General features: G+C 59.6%; 8 protein-coding genes across 8 annotated transcripts; 3 read left to right on the top strand and 5 right to left on the bottom strand.

Annotated features, from left to right (window-relative positions):
• Nucleotides 1–78: 78 nt before the first annotated feature.
• On the bottom strand, nt 79–4,173 carry GGTG_09253 (hypothetical protein; the record flags this gene model as incomplete). Its single annotated transcript, XM_009227097.1, has 6 exons — nt 79–2,487; nt 2,798–2,847; nt 2,931–2,966; nt 3,072–3,221; nt 3,296–3,515; nt 3,616–4,173. The coding sequence occupies 6 exons, from the start codon at nt 4,171–4,173 to the stop codon at nt 79–81; spliced, it is 3,423 nt and encodes a 1,140-aa protein (XP_009225361.1).
• Nucleotides 4,174–5,635: 1,462 nt separating this feature from the next.
• On the top strand, nt 5,636–9,069 carry GGTG_09254 (vacuolar calcium ion transporter). The gene is made up of 2 exons (XM_009227098.1): nt 5,636–5,806; nt 5,996–9,069. The coding sequence occupies exons 1-2, from the start codon at nt 5,803–5,805 to the stop codon at nt 8,410–8,412; spliced, it is 2,421 nt and encodes an 806-aa protein (XP_009225362.1). The 5' UTR covers nt 5,636–5,802; the 3' UTR covers nt 8,413–9,069.
• Nucleotides 9,070–9,226: 157 nt separating this feature from the next.
• Nucleotides 9,227–9,574, bottom strand: GGTG_09255 (hypothetical protein; the record flags this gene model as incomplete). The annotated part of the gene is made up of 1 exon (XM_009227099.1): nt 9,227–9,574. One exon carries the CDS (start codon nt 9,572–9,574, stop codon nt 9,227–9,229), a length of 348 nt encoding a protein of 115 aa, XP_009225363.1.
• A 2,268-nt stretch (nt 9,575–11,842) lies between these two features.
• GGTG_09256 (carboxypeptidase A2) lies at nt 11,843–13,771 on the top strand. The gene is made up of 3 exons (XM_009227100.1): nt 11,843–12,751; nt 12,822–12,936; nt 13,014–13,771. Exons 1-3 carry the CDS (start codon nt 12,146–12,148, stop codon nt 13,607–13,609), a joined length of 1,317 nt encoding a protein of 438 aa, XP_009225364.1. The 5' UTR covers nt 11,843–12,145; the 3' UTR covers nt 13,610–13,771.
• Nucleotides 13,772–14,013: 242 nt separating this feature from the next.
• GGTG_09257 (hypothetical protein) lies at nt 14,014–15,188 on the bottom strand. The gene is made up of 2 exons (XM_009227101.1): nt 14,768–15,188; nt 14,014–14,654 (listed from the first exon to the last, which is right to left on the bottom strand). Exons 1-2 carry the CDS (start codon nt 14,942–14,944, stop codon nt 14,286–14,288), a joined length of 546 nt encoding a protein of 181 aa, XP_009225365.1. The 5' UTR covers nt 14,945–15,188; the 3' UTR covers nt 14,014–14,285.
• A 593-nt stretch (nt 15,189–15,781) lies between these two features.
• GGTG_09258 (hypothetical protein) lies at nt 15,782–17,177 on the top strand (the record flags this gene model as incomplete). The annotated part of the gene is made up of 3 exons (XM_009227102.1): nt 15,782–16,080; nt 16,209–16,346; nt 17,123–17,177. 3 exons carry the CDS (start codon nt 15,782–15,784, stop codon nt 17,175–17,177), a joined length of 492 nt encoding a protein of 163 aa, XP_009225366.1.
• A 142-nt stretch (nt 17,178–17,319) lies between these two features.
• On the bottom strand, nt 17,320–18,422 carry GGTG_09259 (intracellular hyphae protein 1; the record flags this gene model as incomplete). Its single annotated transcript, XM_009227103.1, has 2 exons — nt 17,320–17,818; nt 18,376–18,422. 2 exons carry the CDS (start codon nt 18,420–18,422, stop codon nt 17,320–17,322), a joined length of 546 nt encoding a protein of 181 aa, XP_009225367.1.
• Nucleotides 18,423–20,182: 1,760 nt separating this feature from the next.
• On the bottom strand, nt 20,183–21,559 carry GGTG_09260 (hypothetical protein). Its single transcript, XM_009227104.1, has one exon. It carries the CDS (start codon nt 21,545–21,547, stop codon nt 20,363–20,365), a length of 1,185 nt encoding a protein of 394 aa, XP_009225368.1. The 5' UTR covers nt 21,548–21,559; the 3' UTR covers nt 20,183–20,362.
• Between the last annotated feature and the right edge of the window lie 201 nt (nt 21,560–21,760).

A 21,760-nucleotide genomic window follows, 5' to 3' on the forward strand; every position in this document is an offset into this window, starting at 1 on the left:
GCGCGGAAACGAAACAGTAGAAAACAAAATAGCCATTGTCGCCCCACCTGACACAGAGTTTAAAGAACCGACCCGCGTCTAGTCGATATCCATACGGTCGCCGCCTTGGGCGTCCCGGTCGCGGCGGTTCCACCTCCTGAACAGGCCCCGGGCACGGCCGCCACCGTCCTTTCGTGCAAAGTCGAACAGACCCGCCAGCCTGTCCCGAAGCACATCACGACGGCGTCTCTGTCGTTGCTGTTGCTGTTGCTGTGGTTGTTGTTGTGACTGCGGTTGCGGCTGCTGCGGCTGCAGCTGTTGCCGCTGCTGCTGTTGGCCCCCATGCGGCGACACCAGCGCCGCGGCCCTCCGGAGGTCCGATATGGTCGGCTGCCTGCGCAGCCTACCGCCATCAGCCGCGCGCCTCAGGTTATGCAGGGCCGGCTGTCTGCGCAGCCTACCGTCGTCAGCCGCGCGCCTTAGGTTCTGCAGGGCCGGCTGCCTGCGCAGCTTCGGGCCCTTGCGCACGCGCCCGTCGCTGCTGCTGCCGCCGCCGAGCGGCCTCTGCGGTGAAGGCCTCTGCCGCTGCTGCTGCTGCCGCCGCTGCTTCTGTAGCGCGTCCTCGGCGTCGACGGCGCCCAGCCAGCCCGCGAAGGAGAAGATGGCCGACGTTGGCGCCGGGTCCAGGTACTGCCTCGGCACGGGCGGCGGCGGCGGCGGCAGGGGCGCCAGCAGGGGCGCGCCCGGCGGGTCGCTGTTGTTCCTCGCCAGCTTCTCGACGCTGCTGGCCGAGGTGTGCCTGCTGCTGCTGCGACCGGCGGAGCTGCTCTTACTGCTCGCCAACTTCTTGGCACTGCTGCTGTTGCTGTGGCTGCCCGTCGGCTTCCTGATGGCACCCCGGCTGCCCGACCGTGCGCTGCCCCGCCGCTGCTGCTGCTGCTGCGGCGGGGGGATGCGAGGTAGGGATATGCGTAGCGGAGAGATGGGCGGCAGAGAAATGCGTGGCGGAGACATGCGCGGCGGCGGCGGGGGTCCGGGCGGGGCGGCCGGCGGCGGCGGGAGCCTCAGTTCCGACAACGAGGACAAGGCCGAGGATAGCGAGATGGGCCTCGGCGCGGGTGCTGCGACGGGGCCGTTGGGTCCGGCGAGCCTCCTCAGCTGGTATAGGGGTGCGGGGCGGCCTCGCCCCCGGGGTGGCTCCGGTAGGCGCGTTGCCGGCCGCGGCGGGCTGATCTCCCCGGTCGGATTGTTGATGGCGGGCGGTTGGTTGCTGGGGCCGACGGCTTCCAAAAAGTCCAAAAAGCCGCCCATGCGGTCACTGCCCGCCGGGGGGTCAACGATGCCGCCGCTGCGTCTTGTCCCAGCGCTGCCGACGGTGACGTTTCCGGGTGGCCTATTGTTCGGGTTATAGTCACTCGCGTCATATATGTTGGACATGTCGTCGTCCCATCCGATGGGGGCATTCCAAGCAGGTGCGACAGCTTCGCCGCCGCCTGGAATACTGCCGGCGCCCCCGTTTCCATCGTCGCCAGCGCCAGCGCCATTGCCATCCTCGTCTCCCCATCCGGCGGCAGGCCATGCAGTACCGCTGGCGCCCCCGTTTCCGTCGTCACTGCCATCGCCGTCATCGTCCTCCTCGTCGCCACCATGGTCGTCCGCGTCAGCGCCGTCCTCATCGTTTGCGCCAGCGGAGCCGACTTTCCTGTTGGACGAGGTTGACGCCTGGCCGGCGGCGGGATCAGAGGAGGGGACTTTCGTGCTGGACGACGCTGACACCCAGTTGGAAGTGGCAGCGCCAGCGACTTTCGTGCTGTCCGACGCCAAAGCCTGGGCATTAGCAGCCTCAAGGGCCACAAAGGCTGGAGGGGCAAAGACCGATCTTGAATCGCTTCTAGCCGGGGCGGTAGAGAAGGTTGCGGCGTACGACGGCGACGCTTGCGCGGCGGCGGCGGCGACAGGCAGAGTTTGGGTGTCAGGCAGAGATTGTGCGGCAGGCGGAGAGTGTGTGGCAGGCGGGTTTCGCGGCCATGCCGGCGCTCTCTGGCCGCTGATGTCGGGAGGGGGCGCGTCCTTTGGCTCGTTGAAGAGCCAGTGCACGAAGCGCTGCAGCTCCTCGTCCCCCTGTGGTGAGTCTTTCCACTTCTCGCCATCGGGGTCGCCGAGCGCGGCTGTAATCATCTGCTCGAGGAGTGTGAATTCTGGGCGCGCCCTGGGGTCGTGGTCCAGACACTTGACGATCAAATGCAGCAAAGTCGCATCCACGTCGGCAAATTCTTGATTGCCGATGAGCGAGACTCCGTAGCTGTACGCGTCGGCCCCGTTGAAGAGGTATCTCCTGAGCTGGGGCGGGTGCAGGGGATCACACCCTGTTACGATGGACCACATGATCATCCCGACCTGCCAGAGGTTGGTCCAGCGACCGAAGTCGCCCGGTGCTGAGATGGGGAGCTCATCCCGTCTCTGCCAGAGCTGGTCGTCCAGGTACTCCCACTCCAGTGACGTTTGCTCCTGTTCGGCGGGAGGTCTGCCGCGTTAGATGAGCTGGATGGGAAAAGAAGATGAGGGAAGGAGAAACGTACAGGTGTCTTCCACAGCCATTTGCCCGGATATCTCGCTTCGACGACCTGGCGCCTGACTATACGTTAGAACACTGCGAGGCGAGACCAAGATATGAACGTGATGGAGCGGATGGAGACGGACGACATACCAGTCATTTGTGTCGATAAACTTGCCACAGCCCAGATCAGAGACCTTTATTTGCAACCAGCACAGGGTCAGTGAAGGAGGCACTGGGTCAATAATTTGCATTGATACATACCTTGACGATAGGGAATAGCATGTAGTCCGGCCTTGCCCCCGGGGTTGGGGCTAAAATGTTGTCAGAAATCGGATGACATAACATGACTTTCGCTTCCTCTGGCTTGGAGGGAATAGGATATGTTGTATCTTACCAGTAAAATGTCCCTTATCGAGATCGCCAACAAGGACTATGGGAGCGAGTTAGTAATTTTCCCAGATACCAGCTTAATTGCACAGCTCCGGCCATGCTGCTGTTGCTGCAGGAAGTGGGCTGGTGCTCAAAGTCTACTCACCATTCTTGGGGTCGAGGTCCAGGTGAATCCAAGACCAGCCGGACTGAGGATCGTCGTACTCCAGGGAGCCAACTGTCTCATCCCACAAGATATTAGACCTGGGGATATCCTGCTGGCCTCCCCAGGCCATTGCGAGGGCGGCCTTGAAAACTGTGTAGCGGTGTGGTCGGGCGATGTCAGTCATTTACCTACATGAAGAGGGAAGAGAGAAAGGGTCAACGTACGGCTTCGGAAGATCGTCCACAAGAGCCTGTTGCACAGTTTCACCCGGTGGGTGCCGAGCTTTTCGAGAACGCCCCGGAGATCGCCATTCTTCATGAACTCGATGAGGAGGATCTCGTTCCCCTCGTCGATCCTCTCCTTCTTGTGCCTGTCCAGTGGGTTTATCGAGTCGTACCAGACCGCCTTGAGTTCTTCCGTGATGTGCAGACACCGCTTGAGAGCCTGGACGACGGGCGCAGAGGACGGCGGAACGAGATGGAGTCAGCTATGGGCGGTGAAATCGGGGATTAGACATTGAAGTGCGCAATGACATGATACTAACCCGGTGGTTCTCCTTTTCACCCTCGAGATCGTTGTCTGGGTCTAGCGAGACCTTGGCCACGACTTTGTGCGTCAAGCCGTACTCGTCCGTCGTCTCGAAGAGAGCGGTCACGCCGAGGCCGCCGTAGCCGAGGATCTTGACGAATCTGAAGCCGGTGGTCAGGAGGTCGGCGGTAGAGGCCACGACCTGTTGTCTGGCAGCCTCGGCGCCTGCCGACCCGCCTCCACTGGCACTTAGCTTCAACGACTGCTGGAGGAACGGGGTGCCCTGCATGGCGCCAATGAACATGGGGAGAAGGGTTGTGACATTTGGCCTGGGGAAATGCCACACTGGGATGTTGAAATATATGGGCTCTAAACGCTGGAGAAAATACTCTCGGAAGGCAAGGAAGTCGTTAATATGGCCGGTCCAGTAGTGGTTGAACACAATGTTCATGTAGATGGCCAGGTCTCGCGTCTGGCGTTCTCTGGGAGTGAGGATGTCGTTGATGTGTGGCATGGGACCTGCTGCAGGGACCTGCCCCGCTGGCGGTTGCGGATCAGGCTGTGGCCTCGACATGGTGACGAGGGCTTGCACAAGAGCAGAGACTAGTGCAGAATAACGGGTGTGGTGGGATGCCAGGCCTGGTTGAGGAAGAGTCGGGATAAGACGGGATGGAAGAGAAGAGAAGAACAGCTCGCGTATGCCTTGGTGAGCGAAGCGTTGGAACGGAAAGAAAAGGAAACCAGTTGTGGTTTCTAGCCCCGGGGGTTTTGAGGACGTCCAAGAGCTTTCTTTGGACAAAGGGCCGGGGCCCAACACGGGGAGCCAAGGCGGTGCCTTGGAGATTTGGCGACGAAAACAGACGCCAAAGGAAGGAGACCATCAAAGGGATGCTGCAAGAGCTGCACCACGGTTGCAGCCAACAAAGACGCATCTGGTGCAGGGCCTGGATTGAGAGTCTACGTATTTTTGTCACTCATGTTGAGCTTGAGCTCTTGGGATTGAGCTTTTGGGATTGAGCTCTTGGAATCGAGCTCCCAAGCTTGAGCTCTTGAGCTCTCGACTAGTTGGGTTTGGCAGCCCTGCAGAAGGCACAGAAAACCGACCAAAATGCAGGCTTGCCAGGGGGCTGGACCCGAGGACTCCCTGGTGTTATCGCCTAAAGTTAATGCCGGCATGTAGTCTGGTACAAAATGTGGGACACCCGCAGCAGCGAGCCAATGATGGGGTTACTGGGCACGGGCGCAGCCGCATGCGCCCAACGGGGAGAGCTTGTCGAGCCTGGAGTCTGGTTGACTCGCAAACTGCACCTGCCCGTTGAGCAAGGAATAAGCCTAGGAATCATAGCGGCGAGAAGAGGTAGAGATCTTACCTTGCGGGGGGCTCGTAGGGTCATTAAGTAGAAGAAAATGACCAAATTCGATATGTTCCCGAGTTTGCAATGTGACATCTTCATGGAAACTTTATGTGGCGGGCTTGATCACAGCATATCAAAAAAATTAACGTTAACTCAAGTTAGCTTTACACCACTACAATACACTGGTAGCAACATCAAATCCACTGAAATGATTCAATTCGCCATGTTCCACCCGCCACACCAGGCACACAAATAGGGTCGCCGGCTAGGGCGGCCCGAGGATCGCTGCAGGGCCAGGGGTGGGCGCCCGAGAAGCGGCTTGGCGCTTGATCTGCAGGTGTCTGCCATGACGCAGACGCAGCTCGAGATGTCGGCGCTCTGCTAGCACTTGCATCTGTCCGCCTGCATTCCTTGCTGGCACGACAGGCCTGGCCCAGCCATCTCGACTCGCCTCTCCCATCCCTGAGAGCTTAGCTACATGTACTATGCAAGCCCGCTGCCGCCAGGCCTCGTACGTCAGGTGCGACCCTGCTGCTTTATCTGCGGCGCCCTGGGTCTCTTCTTTAAGCCAGCCGACCCCCCTGTTTTTGTTTTAGCTGTCCCCTCGCCCCTTCCCCCACCACTGGTGCCAAAATCGCCCGCCCAGACCGCCGCGCCTAGATCGACCGCACAGCGGGCTTGCCTAGCTGTAACAAGAGATTGGAAAAGCTTGTCCCCCTCCACCCACACCCACACCTACACCCACACACACATCTCACTCTGCCCCTGCTGGTGATCGCCCGGCTGGCTTCTGCTTTTGTGTTTGAGACCGCGACGAACACGCCTGGCAAAGTTGCCGCCCCTGCGAGATGCGTGAGTTACCCTATCGTCTGCTCGTGCTTCCTCGCCTGAGCGTCGCGTGTTGAGCTGGCGCCCGGACTATTTGTCTCGACCGTTTGCCCACTCCAAAGCGCCAACGTCGAGAGCCAGAACGACAACGACCGTGGCGGTTTGACGCACGCAGCCCTGACCAGCCACGCTGACAGATGACATATTACCCAGATCGCATCCGCAGATGGGCGCGCGAGAAAGCCCGCCGCCAACCCGCCAGACGGGCAAGCTTGAGTAGGAATGCCAGGAACGCCAACACCCCCAGCGCCAATACAACGGTCACGCCACGGGGCGGGGCCGGTGCGACCCAAGATGCGACCCAAGATTCCAGCGGCCGCGCGGGCTCAGCCCTCGACCCTTCTGCCGCTGCCCACGAAGACGGCAAGCTCACAACTGATGACGACGATGGGTACGCCCAGAAGAGCGCCTTCCAGCGCTTCCTCATCACTATGTGGGACGTCCTGATCTACAGCTACCTGAACTTGCTGCTGGTGTTTGTGCCCGTCGGCATCGCCGCGCACTTTGCCCACCTCTCGGGCGGCATCGTCTTCTCCATGAACGCCATCGCCATCATACCCCTGGCCGGGCTGCTGTCGCACGCCACCGAGAGCGTGGCCGCCCGCCTGGGCGACACCATCGGCGCGCTCATGAACGTGACGTTTGGCAACGCCGTCGAGCTCATCATCTTCATCATCGCCCTGGTCAAGAACGAGATCCGCATCGTGCAGGCCTCGCTGCTAGGCTCCATCCTCGCCAACCTGCTGCTTATCCTGGGCATGTGCTTCCTGCTCGGCGGCCTCCGCTTCCGCGAGCAGATCTACAACAGCACCGTGACGCAGATGAGCGCTTGCCTCCTTAGTTTGAGCGTTACTAGCCTCCTACTGCCAACAGCCTTCCACGCGTCATTCAGCAACATGGAGACGGCCGACGTCAAGGTCTTGCAAGTCAGCCGCGGTGTCAGCGTCATCCTGCTTCTGGTGTACGGCCTTTACCTGATCTTTCAGCTCAACTCGCATTCGTACATGTACGAGTCGACGCCCCAGCACATCATCGACCAGGAAATGGTACCGGGCCCGGCCGCGAACTACTTCAACGGCTCGTCGTCGTCGAGCTCCGACTCTTCTAGCTCCTCAAGCTCCGATTCGGACTCGTCCAATTATTCGCGCAGCACTGCCAAGAAGATCAAGCGAGCCGTCAAGCGAGCCGCCAACCGGAGACATAGCATGTCATCGTCTGACTCTCGTCCTGACAGGGGCGCCACTGATCGCTCCGTGGCGACCGAGAAGAGCACGCCTCTCAATGCAACGTCCCCGGCCACCGACATCCCAGCCTTTATGCCTGATGGCACCGACGCGACCCCAGCCGACGACGAGGCTGAGGGAGGTTCCAACTTGGAGAAGACGCGCAAGAAGAAGAAGGGCCGTAAACACCGCAAGCACCGTCACCGCCACCACAAGCGCCGGCCTGCCACAGAGTCTACATGCGCGGAGCAGCAGCCTGGCAGCCAGACTGAGCAGCCGCTGTTTGCGCCGATTATCACCACCACTGCACCCGAGGACGGCGAGCCGCGCAGGGTCGACTTTGCTCTCGCGCCTGACGTCGAGGCCCAGGCTGCCCCCCAATCCCGCCCCTTCTTGCTCCGTGCCCTGCGCCCAACCATGCCCAAGACCATATCGCAGACCGTCTTCTCGCCGCCGCCGCCGCTCAGCCCGGCGCAGCCACTCAGGTCTCCTCTGTCCCTGCACAGCCCGGCACACCAGCAATCGCACCACCACCATCACCACCACAGGGAGCGAGGTCCCCGACGTGCCAACTCACTACCCTCGTTCCACCCGGAAGTCCAACCCCAGCACCTGCTGCCGGGTGCCATCCCTCCCATCGTCCCCATTGTCGTTAACAGCACGCCTAGAAGGGCTTCTGTCGTCACGAGCGGCCCCGACGCCAACAATGCTAGCCCTGGAGGCGAGATTGGCGATGACGAGAGCGGCCCCCACCGCCAGATGTCGCGCACCACGGCCGTCATTCTGCTTCTCGTGTCCACGGGCTTGGTCGCCATCTGTGCCGAGTTCATGGTGGACGCCATCGGCGAGGTAGTCCAGGGATCGGCCGTGTCGGAGGCATTCATCGGCCTGATCCTGCTGCCCATTGTCGGCAACGCGGCTGAGCACACGACGGCCGTCACAGTGGCCATGAAGAACAAGATGGACCTGGCCATCGGCGTGGCCTTAGGCAGCTCCATCCAGATCGCCATCTTCATCACGCCCCTGGTCGTCATCCTGGGCTGGATCATGGGCAAGAAGATGTCGCTCTACTTTACGCTCTTCGAGACTGTCAGCATGTTCGTTAGTGCCTTTATTGTCAACTTTCTCGTGCTCGACGGCCGCAGCAACTACCTCGAGGGCGCCCTGCTGTGCTCTGCCTACGTCATCATATCCGTCGCCGCCTTCTACTACCCCAACGCTGAGGCCGCGAACCTGCTCGGTGGCGGTGCCGATGATGGTAATGCCACCGTCACCGCCACCGTCACGGCTATCGCCGCCACGGTGACTGGTAACGTCACCGGTCGCGCCTTTGGCTTTTTTACCTAGGCGACTCTGGAGTTGTTCCATCCCGAAAAAGAAGTTTCGATGCTTGGAGTTTGCCATGGACCGCTCAACTCGAATCTGCGATGATTTTATTTTTTCTGCTCTTGCCCGGGCTCGGGAAGACCTTTACTTTTGAGGTGCGAAGGCAACTGTCCTGGTCACTTTCCTCGGATCTTTTCGAAGGACTGCAACAAGTTTGTAATCATATACCGTTCTTGTGTAATTATGGGGGGAAATTGTAGATATAATGGCTCAAAGCTGGTCCGGGTCGGCCATCTCTGCGATGGTATCTAGACACGCCGCCTGTTATGCGCAAGCATCTCACAGGAGTCCGCCAGGGATTAAGAGCTGGGAATGTCTGGCGCAGTTTGGCATGAGGGAGGGTGGTGGTGGCCGGGGTTTGTTCTTCTTCGGGCTTTCGAGTTCAGTTTCTGCACGGCTTCCGTTTGTTCGAGCACATTCCATTTGGCAAACGTATATCCCGCAGACTCACTCGCGTCCGTTAGATAGACACCACGACACAAAGAATCGATGGGATATCTACAAGGGTCCACACGTAGTGAGACGTCAGTTACTATCCCTGACTTTGGCCTTGGTTTCGATAACCCCCGCCGTTCTGTTAACCTTTAAGCGCCCGCGTGCTTTTAATTTGTTGCGCGCCAGCAAGGAGCCCTGATATGCAAATGTGAACCGGGATGAGTGTTGCCGCCAGCACCATGGTCGCGCCCACCCTCTGGGCGGTATCAAGGGCCTCTGCGCGGATGCGGTATTGTTAACAAGCGTTTACCGGCCCTCTAGATGACCTGCACCCAGGCAGTCATTTGTGGACGAGGTGCCCCAAACCGTGCTGCGGAAGCCTGTTGGCGTAACTGGCCTGGGCGAGCATACTGGCATCAGGCCGGGTATCTGGAGTGTCCAGGCGGCTCAGAGGGGCGAAAGACGCCGAATCGGCCGAGGGAGCGGCCGAGGGGCCCCCGTCCCGGAAGGGTAGCCGGGTGCATCTTGTGTAGCATCGCCCCGTCCCTGTAGACACGTCCCCACGCCACCGGTGGCTTTGTGCTGCTGCTGCTGCTGCGTGGTAGGCAGAATATGGGTTGCCCAAGGCAGTGTGGTCTCTGACGGGCGCCATGGCCTGTGAAGGAAGTTGGTATACAGCCGGCGTCATGGAAGAGCAACAGAGGACTTTATGATAGGCTTGCCGTTAATCTGGACTCGAACTCGCCACCCTGCCCATCGACGTGTTGGCCTCATGCAGCGGAGACGGGAACGGGCTGTTAAATACCGATGCTCTAGCTCCACAGATACCTTAAACGCCGAGCTCGCTGCTGCACCGGAGCAGTGTGGTCGGTGCCTCACTCGTGCCTCCTAGACTAGGCAGGGTCCCTCTCTGCTAGGCTAGCGGCCGTGGTGAGCGTGCTCCCCCGGCCCTGCGTCGGCCCCGCATTGGCCTGGCTCGTGAACCGCTGGGGTGGGTTGCGGGTGTTGCAAAACGGGGTATCAAGCTCACCTTTAACCGCACCGTAATGGCTGCAGCTCATCCACTGGGCCGATAGCCCTCGAGGAGGAGAAGACATGCCTCGGTTGGACAAGCGGTCGTGGCCCTCTGGTCGCCGTTATCATGTCTAAGGATGGCAAGGTTTCTGAGGCCGTCCATCGAGCCCGTCACTCCGCGGCGCTAGGTGTCCCCCTGCTTGTACGATCTTGTGACGACGGACGGAGGCCCGAGCACGCACTCTGGATCTCTACTCCCATCTTGGCGCTGTCCAGTGGGACGTTTCCGGTGCCAAGATCCCCCGTTTTATGCCACAGCCTCTGTGGTTGCCATCCATCGACTGCTGGCCGAGAGCAGCGGGGAACTACCGGCAACCTCGAAAGGGGTCTGCCCCTTTCAGCGGTGAGGCGATACTCTGACAGAGGCAGCGCTGGCTGGTATCTGCAGGTGTCGCATGCACATAATCGGGTTGTCTTCGTTGCGTGCCGTCGGCGCCACGAGCGCGGCGGCGTGTGAATCTGGGGTATTGGCCGCTGCCTGGAGAAGTCGCTAAACGTGAGGGCATCGTACCTGGGCGTCCCACGTCTCGTTAGCTTCTGGTGACCGGGCAGAAAAGGGTCACACATTATGACTAGCTGAGACTATGGATGGACGGGGGCTTATCGAGTGCCACCATGCTCTCAAAAAGCCATGATCTTACAATCCTGATTACGTGCTTGTAGCGAGGCAGACTGCTGACATGAGCTCTGTTGGTTGTTGGGGATGCCATATTGAAGGCTGGGTAGGGTCAATCTAGGTACCCCTATCGATGTGACATTGAGGGTCGTCCTTGTATGTGCCTGCCCACCCTTCCAGTGTCTGATTGGCCAAAGCTCCGCCCACGGCTGCACGGGAGGTTCGAGAACAAGGTGGCGTTGTCTGGCTGCTAGCTCAGGCCCCGCTCCTACTGCCAGCCCCAGCGGGGAATCCTTCCCCGTCTAGAATACATGTATGCTGCTGCCTACGAGCCCGATCTGTGGTGAATCCGTCGCGACCACCTCCCACACTGCCTGCCAGGCCTTCCTTCTGGGCCGTCCTACATACTAGCGGACTCCTAGAGTATCGATAGCAGCATTGGCCCACCCAGGGCAAGCAAGCCTCTTGCGTTTCTGCCGAGATTTGGGCAATGGTTTGGAAAAGAAAAATTACATTCCAGATAGAACATCACAGAGAGTTCAGGGGAGCGGGCTATAATAAAGTATACTTGCAATGTCTCGAGGTATTTCGAGAACAAGAGCCGATAGCTATGATCGCAAATCATGCGAGCAGTGAAAATGGCCGAGGGGAGTTCACTGTCCGGCACATGTACCCCGGCCTCGGGGGAGATGGGGTCCGAGCTGGGGGCGCAGCCTGCCTATGAGTGCAGAGCTACAAACTTCTAGTCATCTGGTCCGTGTAGATGTCCTGGCCGTTCTCCGTCTCCCCCTGATAGATCGATCCTCTTCTGTCAGGCACAGGACGGGGCCCTTTCGCGAGATGTTTGCGTCGTTGTCCATCCCGCCCAAAAGTCCCCATGCCGACAGGAATACCCATTCCTAGCCCGCAAGTCCCACGAATGAGGCTGAGTGCTAGTCAGGAACATGCTGGGCAGCTGACATGCATGAAGCGGATGTGGCAGCTGGTGGTCGATGTGGCTGGCAGCATCTCCGGCTCCCTGGACCGCATCATGTCAGTGTGGATCCTCAGCTTGACCTGATGCGGCAGGCGAGAGAGGCCCTGCAGACGTACCCTAGCTAGCGCAGCTCGGCATTGGGGGCCAGGCACGCGGGGCCATCCCTGCGTCCCCGTTTAGAAGGTGACAAGAAATCTGACGGCCGGGATTGACGTAGTGATGCTCTTATCGGTGCCTGCCCGGCGGGACTTCCAAGAAACTTCCCCTCATCCTTCTCCAGCTTTTCGACTAGTCGCTCCCATGTCGAGCCGTACGCCGCCTGCCAGCTGAGGGGACAGGGGGCTGAGCTCCATGCTTGGCTCCTCCTGTGAGGTGGTTTGGGAAGCGGAAAGCGGTGCCACGCCCTACATCAACCCCACCCTCACCCATCAGACGCAACCTATGATTAGACGAGCTTCCCCAGCGTCTCCTCCTCCAGCCCGGCCTGCCACTGTCTCCTCTCCGGTTCGTTGTCGGTCGCCAGCAGACAGCCTCCCCATCTGACGCTTGTCCAGCAGCCAGTCCTCACGCCTCCCCCCTCACCGCCCGTCACCATGAGGTTCTCCGCCGCCAAGGCCCTGGCTCTGGCCCTCGCGGCCCTGCCGCTGACGTCGGGCTCGTCGCTCGAGAGGCGCGCGTCCATGTACGACGGCTACAAGGTGTACCAGATCGACGCCGCCGGGGAGGACTACGCCGGCATCGCCGACGCCGTCGCGAACATCGAGGCCGCCGTCCCGCTCGCCTGCGCCGAAGCCCACGACCACCTCGACGTGGCGGTGGCGCCCGACGCCGTCGGCCAGCTCGAGCGCCTCGGCCTCAAGATGAAGCTGCTCAACGACGACCTGGGCGCAAACATCCGCGCCGAGGGCGAGGTGAAGCCCTACGTGTCGGCCCGCGCCGCCGCCGTCGCCGCCCGCCAGGCGCCGGGCCTGCCCGACAAGTCGTGGTTCGACTCGTACCACGAGTTTGACGAGCACCTCGAGTGGCTGGACGACGTACAGGCCGCCTTCCCGAAGAACTCGCAGACGTTTGTGGCCGGGAACTCGCTCGAGGGCAGACCCATCAAGGGAATCCATCTCTATGGCCCCCAGGGGCCCGGCAAGCGCCCGGCTGTAGTTTGGCACGGGACGGTGCACGCGCGGGAATGGATCACTGCTCCTGTATGAGACACGTACCCTTGAAATAGCCTCCTCTCGAACCGAGTCCGTTGCTGATCTGAAACTCTGCTAGACTGTCGAGTACCTGGCGTACAAGCTAGTCGACGGCTACCTGAAGAGGAGCTGCACGTCGAAGCGCGCCATCGACAACTTTGACTTTTACATCATGCCAGTCGTCAACCCAGACGGTAGGAAGACATCTCCTTGAGCAAGCCCTCCAAGATGCGCACGCCGTGACTGACCACAACCCCAACCCCACGACAAGGCTTCGTCTACACGCACACCACCAACCGCCTCTGGCGCAAGAACAGGCAGACGCGCCCCGGCGCCTCGTGCGCCGGCACCGACGTCAACCGCAACTGGCCGCACCAGTGGGACGTTCCCGGCGGCTCGTCGACCAACCCCTGCTCAGAGACGTACCGCGGCCTCGCGCCCGGCGACACGCCCGAGAACGCGGCCCTGGTCAACCACACGCTCTCGGTGGCGCGGTCCCAGGGGCTCAAGTTCTTTGTCGACTGGCACTCCTACTCGCAGCTGATCCTGCTGCCGTACGGCTACACGTGCGACAAGGCGCCCGAGTCCAACGCGCGCCAGATGGAGCTGGCGGCCGGGGCCGCGGCCGCCATCAAGGCCGTCAACGGGCTCGACTTTGTCTACGGGCCGACCTGCCCGACCATCTACCAGACCTCGGGCGTCAGCATGGACTGGGGCTACGACGTGGCCGGCGCCGAGCTCGCGTGGGGCTACGAGATGAGGCCCGCGTCCTCGGCCGAGGGCGGCTTCGTCATCCCGCCCGAGAACATCGTGCCGTCGGGCGAGGAGCAGTGGGCCGGGTTCAAGTACCTGCTCGCCAACTGGTAGCGGAAGGTTCCAGATCAGACCAGGATGAGTAAAGAAGCACAGGGAGTGTCTGGAAGGCCAAACATCAATCCAAAATATTCTACAAGTACGTAAACTGAGCGTTTAGTCATAGCTGGCATTCGATAACGAGCAATACGTAATCCTATAAATTCTTTGCCGTCGCTTCTCTTTCCTGAAATGCCGAGATCAGCACCTTGTGCCATCCGCCTGAGTCGACACCCACACCACCCCATCATTGTCTCGGCCTTTGCGGTTGCTTCCGGTGCACACCCTCCTTCGGAGCATCTCCCGAAGGAGGTTCGTGTGCCTGTCCGCGTGGCCAATTACATGCCGCATCCTCTTGGTCACGTTAGATCATTACACTACAAGGGTATTTTTATACACCACATTGCACGACTACCGGGCGCAACCATCACTCCTTGTCATCGTTTGTGTTAATCCAAGTTTTTTTTTACTATATTTCAAGAGAGCGTCCTATCTGGTCCTTGACCACAACCACTGACTCTAACAATTAACAATAGCTGGTCAGCGTCCGATCCGGACATCGCTCCAAGCACCACACTTGGACTTGAGTGGTGTGCTGTGTTCCCAGTCCTCATCCCCGTAATCGCTAGCTCCTCCTTGGAGACACGCCCGACATCAGTGAGACCCTAGACATCACTTCGCCGCGACCACCTTAGCGGCGAAAGGAGTGGAACTCGACGGGGATGGCGTCGGCGCTGGCGCCCGAGTCGGCAAGCTTTTCCAGCTCCTGGACCTTCTCCTCCGACAGGCCGGTGATGTTGTACTCGGTGCCGTCGGCGAGGCCGACCGTGTTGTACTTGACCGAGCTCGTGCACTTGCCGCCGTCGGCCTGCTCGGCGGGGCACGTGTCCTCGATGGCGCGCTTGCGGTTGAGGAACCAGTACTTGCCACCCGTCCGGTTGCCGCGGGTGGTGAAGGGCAGGCAGACGAAGCCGGCACCGTTCGAGTCCCCCTGGCCGCCGAAGGACGAGCAGCCGCCCTCGGTGTAGGCCTCGCAGCGGATGCGCCAGTTCGTCGGGATCTGTGCGGTTTTTTTTTTTTTACCCCAGTTGTTAGATCGCCTGCCTCCTATCCTCGTCACCTTGGTGGAAAAGAGGGAGGGCGCGCGGCGAGTCCTCCCGTCTCATCACTTACCGCGGCGAAACCGACGCTGGCCATGCCGGCGTCCTGCGGGAACGTGCAGCACACATTGGGGTTGATGTTCGCGCAGGACCGGGTGCTGCCGTTGCAGCCGTCCGCCTGGTAGGCCCTGATGTCGATGGCCGACGCGGTGGCCGCGAGGGCGACGAGGACGGACGACGAGAAGTGCATGATGGATGGCGGTGCTGGGGCGGTTGGGATGCCGGGCGTTTGCTGTTGCTGTGCTGTCGCTGTAGCCGTTTGTGGGAAGCCTGCTGGAGGAGCTGATGGCGATGAGGGAGGAAGGAGAGAAAGAAGCGGACTTGGAGGAGCGGACGGGTTGGCTTTATACTACTTCGCGAGGTCTGCTTGCTGATCCCGAGACTGCCGCAGGGCCTCTTTGCTTTGGTTAGTAGCTGTCAGTACACCAAAACCATCGCTGGGCAAGAGGACTTCGATCGGGCCGTCTTACCATGTCCTGAGATGTCAAGTTCGCTGGTGCCATGCACCATCGTGGAGATGCCACCAGTATCTACCTCGGTCATCAGTTGCTGGCCTCGCCACCCCTGCACCGCAGCTCCTTCGGCGATAACTCTCGCGCACCAATTGGTGACGTTAACTGCCAAGATACTTGGCTGGCACGACAGTATCTCGTAAGCGAATCTACCGCAATGGGTCTCCTCTCGGTCGCAATCCTCAACTGCTGGCATTGCAGCCAGGTCGGCCAGCTGGCCAACCGCCGTATCCCCACCGGCGCCTATCCCCGATCCCAAACTCCGACGGTTCGGTCGACAGATTTCCAAATGAGGGGGTGCTAGGGCATTTCGGCCGCCCTGTTTGGTTCAGCCGACTTGCCAAGCACCGAACTAGTGACCGCTGGCCTATCGATCGAGAGTGCCTTGCGTCTTACATGCGTCTTGTCGGACCATGTCACGGCTAGGCTGGCTTACCCTATATAAAATGCGCCCCCATTCCCATCCTCTTATGCTACCTTGGACGGAGCCGGTAGGCAAACAGGCTAGTGCCCCCATGTGGGACTTGAAGTGTGGAGACAAGCGGCCGCTTGGCGCTATCCGTGCCCAACTAGGGAACCGAAAGAGCTTGGTATTGGGGGTCCATGGAGCCTTGGTCAGCAAGCCAAGAGACGGGCTGGCGGGGAGCTTATATCTTACGTGTCTGGCTTGCTCAATGGACCTTGGGGCTCATTCCGCCACCCTTACCAGCACGTTTGGCTGCCTACCCCGCATCATTCGCCTGCTTGCACTGTCCGTCTATCGCTTGCAAGAAACACAGTCCAAGCCGAGATGCTTGGCCACCGGTGGCGGGATGTAGGCGATGAATCGAACATAACACCCCGGACGAAGGCGTCAGCTGTGGTGGTGCCGCCTCATGGACGTTGCTTAGGCTGGGTCCCCAAGCGAGTGCTAGGCCTCGTCGTCCTCTCTGCTTGTTGCAGTTCTGTTCTATCGGATATGGCCCACAACGCCCACCACAGCGCCGAAAGGGCCGACGCAAAGCAGCACAGTCGACAAGTTCTCCCGGCTCTCGGCTCCAAGACCGGGGCTTGGTGGTGGGGGTGGGTGTGGGGCATGCAGTAAGTCGCCGCATTCGACGCATCGCTTCGAGTTCCCGACGTCTCGATGGAGGGGCGGAGACGCGACGGCGGACCTGCAGCGGGACTTCGTAATGCCAAAATCACCCAAGCCGTCAGCTCTTCGATTCCAGCAAGGCACACACAGCGTCCAGGGCGGGGATATTGGATCAACGGAGCTTGGGGCCCAGCGGGGGAGGGTGAGCCTGTGACATGCAGGTCACGATGCCTCAGGCTGTAGTCAACACGCCTAGACTTGGGTATGGGATCGGAAGGTGACAGACTCTAGGTCGGCAGCGATGACACGGCCAAGGGATGACACGGCAAAGGCAGCGTCTGTGGCGGGTATTTGGGATGATCAGGAGTACCTGTGCTTCATCGATGTTAGTGTCGACCGATCCAGTGAGAACAAGGTGGTGACCTGGAGATGAGTTACTAGCTAAGGTGACTCAAGGCTGAGTGGGGTTGACAGGTTTGAGGATCGTCGATGCTTGGGTTGAGGATGTGGGGAGGTTCTGTGTTCAAAAACAGACGTGTCCCCGCACTCTTCATCTAAGCGGGCCAGGTGAACAAGGGATCGCACATGGAAGGCACGAGCGGAGCCCCGGAAGCTCAACCTCTCCCCAGCGGGTCGCGGGCAATTGTTAGGCGAACGCTGGCTCTGAGCACGTGCATCCCGCATTGGCATGGCATAATTGAACAAGGAAAGACACACTGGAAACACAGAGACAGGAAAACCCAAATGATAAAGAAGTAAAACGACTTTGTATTTTGACCAGATGGAGGGCGAGCCCGACCTTGGCGACAACGCCGGGCCTTCCTGGTACTATCTAATCCTGGCAAAATAAATTCTATGCTTTCTATACCCTAATTATACCATAACCCAAGACGTGTAAAAAGATGCTGCGGCTGGAGGATTCGTCGCCCGGTGGCACTGGCAGACCGCTGAGGAGGTGAGGTTCGTGTGGCGAACCGCTTAGCAGACGGGGACCTTGATGGTCTGTCCGACCTCGAGCAGGAGGGGGTCGACGCCCTGGTTGGCCTTGAGGAGGGCGTTGACGTCGAGGTTGAACTTCTGGGCGACCAGGAAGAAGGTGTCGCCCGAGGCGATGGTGTAGGTCGACGCGCCGCCCTTGACGCACGACAGGTTCTCGGTGGGCTTGGCCAGGCACGACACGTTGTCGAGCTTGCAGGGGTTGGTGGGCACCTTGAGGACCTCGCCCAGCTTGATGAAGTTGGGGTTCTGCAGGTTGCTGGCCTTGACGATGTTGCAGATGCCAGACTGCATCTTCTGCGAGATGGTGGTCAGGGTGTCGTCGGAGACCACGGTGTAGTCGACGACGGGGCCGGCCGTGCAGAAGACGGGGGCGCGGGTGCCGGTCGGGGTCGGCGCGGTGGTGGTGGTGGGGGCGGTGCCCTGGGGAGCGGCGGCGGCGAAGCCGGCGGCGATGATGGCAACAATGGAGAACTGCATTCTGGCGGTTTGGTGAGTGGGTAGTGGGTGGAAAGGACTGGAAAGTCGGGTCGTGCGGAAAGATCAGCGAACGAAAGACTGTGGTGGCTAAAAGCCGAGAGGGAAAGACTGAAGTGAGTGAGTGGTAAGAGACTGAAGCTGTGGGCTGGTGAAGAGGAGAAGATACGAATACCCAGGGGTCGACAGCGGCAGCAGTCTTATAGCGATATGCTGGGCATGGGGCAGCCCGCGGACAGGCGGTGCCCCTATCGCCAGGTGTGCAAGCTCGCGTGTGCGAACCAGATTCTTAGTCTCCGGAGCCACCGATCTCCTGCGCGTAGCGGGCTTTCGGCAGACCCTCAGGGCCGTTCCATCGGGGCTAAACTCTAAACCGCCGCCTCCTGGACTGAAGATAGCAGTACCCTGGCCCCTGGACAAGGCGATGGCGCTGTCCCGGTTCATTGGCAGGCCCACTTTCCCGGGAGTGCCATCCCAAAGCGGACGAACCCTCTCGAACCTTGCCCGTTTGGGGGCCAGACGACTCGTGGCTTCAGGATGTGGAGCGATAATGAAACTGACCTTTGAGGTTTAGTGAAGATACCCCTTTCCACATATCCCCTAACCATGATTCCCACCGTTGACAGACACCTTGGACCGCACTCGTACCCCCTGGTCAAGCTCAAAGTGGGCTCTGGCGGAAATTTGTGTGGTCCATGACTGCCATGATATGGAACTAGATGCTGGCACTTAGTGCTCGGGGTGCGATGGCGCATTCAATCCGGATCTGCCCTTGTGGTCCGGCGCGGCGCGTCATCCCGGATGCGAGCGCGGAAAATATTGCTCGGCCCAGCCGGCCGATTCCCACACCGCCCCAGATGGCAGATATCCTGACGCCTCACAGCGGGCTACAGGGGCTGCGGCAACGGCCAGATGCGACGAGGGAGAGCGTCCGGTCCTTGGCAAGACGTCAATCGTATGATGGGACTAGTCAAGGGGCACCCTGTATTCCCCAAACTTTCCCAGGAATCCGGCCGCGAGGTCCCCGTTGTGTAGCGGTGATTCCGGAGGCATAAACTTTCCTCGTACCTAGGTACACTTGCTGTTCTGGGACACGGGGTGACCCATTGGCAACCGTTGCGTAACGGAGGATGCGCCGTGCTGGCAAAGGCTCGGGGGGCTGTCAGGGGGAGGATCAGTATCGAGTCAGCTAGATGAACACGAGGGGTGGTGCTGCGATATTTGGAGTATTCTAAGGTGGCAATGCGTCCAATGCTGCTGACGTAGTCCTTCCAGGTGACGATGTATTTATAGTTTGGTCCTTTTGGCCTCCTCCACCCTCAGCCCTACTCATCGCTGACCTCTCATCCGGGTCCGGTAGGGTAGACGGTAAATGAAGACTGTTCAACGGGGCGCTTTGGGCTCGTTCCCTAGGTAAAGATTTGGTTTCACCTCGGCGGATACAAACGTCGTTGACAGACGCCGAGACGGGGAATCGGAGACCTCTTTAGCCCGTTTGATGCCTGCACCGTGAGATATAGGTAGACGCGGCTGTGGGACTAGGTTTGATATCGGATGGTGAGTAATTCTAACACGTTAAGGATAGCTTGAGGATGATTTGGGAGTAGGGAGATATACAGACACACCAGAGAATGAGAGCTGGGTGGACAAGGATCCCAATGAGGTGTGACGCTGCTGCCGGGCTTTTTCCTCGAACACCAAAGTCTCTTCGATGTCTCCTTGTCTGCGGCTGCCTTGCACTCATAGGGTGCGCGCTGTCGTGGCCTCTCCATGCCTAGGTTTAGGCCGGTGAAAAAGGGCAGCAGCAGCATTATTGGAATTTCCGGAATAATAGGTGGCAAGATGAAAGGGGGTATGGAGAAACTCTGGCTTGTGCGGTGAACCCGAACGGTGGAAAAAAAGTGGCGTAAGTAAAGTGAGAGAAAAGTCTAGGTGTCTCGCAGCTGTCCACCACGGGCACCGCTGCAAAACGAGGCTGGAGCGGGTCTCCCGCTTTCAGGCCCCACCACAGACTACTGCTGAGGCTTGAATCACAGCCTCGTTGCGCTGTTTCGAGTTTAATGGGGTATAGTGTGTGTAGTTGGGGGATTGCATCAGAGCTGAAGGCCCGAAGAAAGTAATGACCAGTTTCTAAGTAGTAGAGCCAATTCACCCATCGATTTATCTACCCAGCTAGGTAGGTACAGTCAGCTGGCGCGAACATTCCTCCACCAATGACGAAGAAGCACCACTTGTCACAAAGGAGGCTATCACCAAGGGCCGGCACACTATTCCAGACCTTAGCACGGAAGATTTGCACAGGCACCCGGTGCTCCGCACCGGTGCTTCGCCAGGCAAATGCTTACCGAGCACCCGTCAGCAACAACAGGGGTGCGGTAGTGGGTACCACACCTGCAAAATACGGGTATCATTGTAGATAAAAGGGCACGAGGCCCATGGCCGTGTGCCCCGTCTTCCTTCCTCTTGAGATATCTAGATAGGCCTACAATAGAACCTATCTAGCACCGTTTGTCCATCACACTGCCATCTTGTGATAGCCAACAAACTACTAACCACCCATATTGATCGTCGTTCCACTGCCGAATGTAGAACCTAGTATGTTGTGGCTATTTCCACTTTGGCCTCCATAATTATGCGTCACAGTCGTGACCGGGCCCTGTCTGGAGGCTCCCGACCTCCCCGTCATGTCGTCCGGAGGCTCATACTGCTCAAGGATTGCCACAGCCACCGAGGCCGCCGTGGCGGCCGCGAAATTCTGCCAATGCTTGTTCTTGTGGCTGTCGGCGTAGTCGCAGATACCCTTGACCACAAGACAGGAGAGCACCTCCCAGGCCCCAGCCCCCTCCATTTCGAAGGCGATGATGTCGTGCTCCTTGGCCTTTTGGTCTCGGTGGCGGCCCGACATCATGACGGCGTTGCCGCACGCGACCTTGCCCAGGAATATCTGCGGAAGGCCCGTCGCGTAGCCCATCGCGTAAAGCTGCTCCCTCCGGGCGTCGCCCCTGCACACCTGTCGATCATCCTCGCAGCCGGCGTCGTCGCAGGTCTTGCGGGTGACCGGTTCGCAGAATCTCCGAGGCGTGGCGTCGCATTCAGCACAATCCTCCTTGCGGTCGATATGCTCGTAGTCGGAGGGGAAGATCAGGTCCAAATCGTGGCTGGGTGACTTGTAATTTGCTTTGCGCCTCTTCTCGCTGGCCCTGGCCTGCAGCTGGCCAAGATTTTTCGCCGCACTCTCTTTGAGGCGGCCCATGTCGTGCTCCCTCTCAAGGAAGGACAGCAGGGATTGAAGCTTGCTGCTCGGCGGCCCAAGTGTGTTCTGGATGTCGAACTTTACCGCGAAATGATCCGTATACTGTGTACCGAAGTCGTAGTTGAGGAGGCTGGTGCTGACGACAACGTCGCCGAGAAATGCGTTTTTGTTATTGATCTGAGGCAGGCCGCCGCAAACGCCGACGATGAGCCCAAACTGGATGTTGGGGAAGCTCATGATCATCTGTGCAGATCCGGCGGTAGCCGCCTGTGGGCCTATCGAAGGCAGAGTGAGCAGCACGATATGGTGCTTCCCGAGTCGCCCTGTTTTGTACTTATTGGTGTCGCCTGGTGCCTTCCCGAAGGCTGGCCCGGCATCATCGTACAGCTCGTCAAAGAGTAGATCAACTGCGTTGGACTCAATCGGCATAGCGCATATGATGGCGATGTAGAAGCCGAGGCGATCCGTTGGCGGGGACATGGCGTTTTTTGAAGATGTATGAAATGGGGAAAATATACAAGCGGTGAGTAGGAGGAAAAGGGGCAGTCGGGGACAGAAAAAAGGCCAAGATCGTGGGAGTAGCAGCAGAAAATAAAGAGAGGACAAGTTCTGAGGGCTAGTCAAGCGCAGCGTCGAGATAACATGTGTGTGCGAGAAATAGGGAGAGCGAGCCGGAGATGGGGGAGGGGACAT

Source organism: Gaeumannomyces tritici, assembly GCF_000145635.1.
Source record: "Gaeumannomyces tritici R3-111a-1 unplaced genomic scaffold supercont2.5, whole genome shotgun sequence".
Lineage (NCBI taxonomy): Eukaryota > Fungi > Ascomycota > Sordariomycetes > Magnaporthales > Magnaporthaceae > Gaeumannomyces > Gaeumannomyces tritici.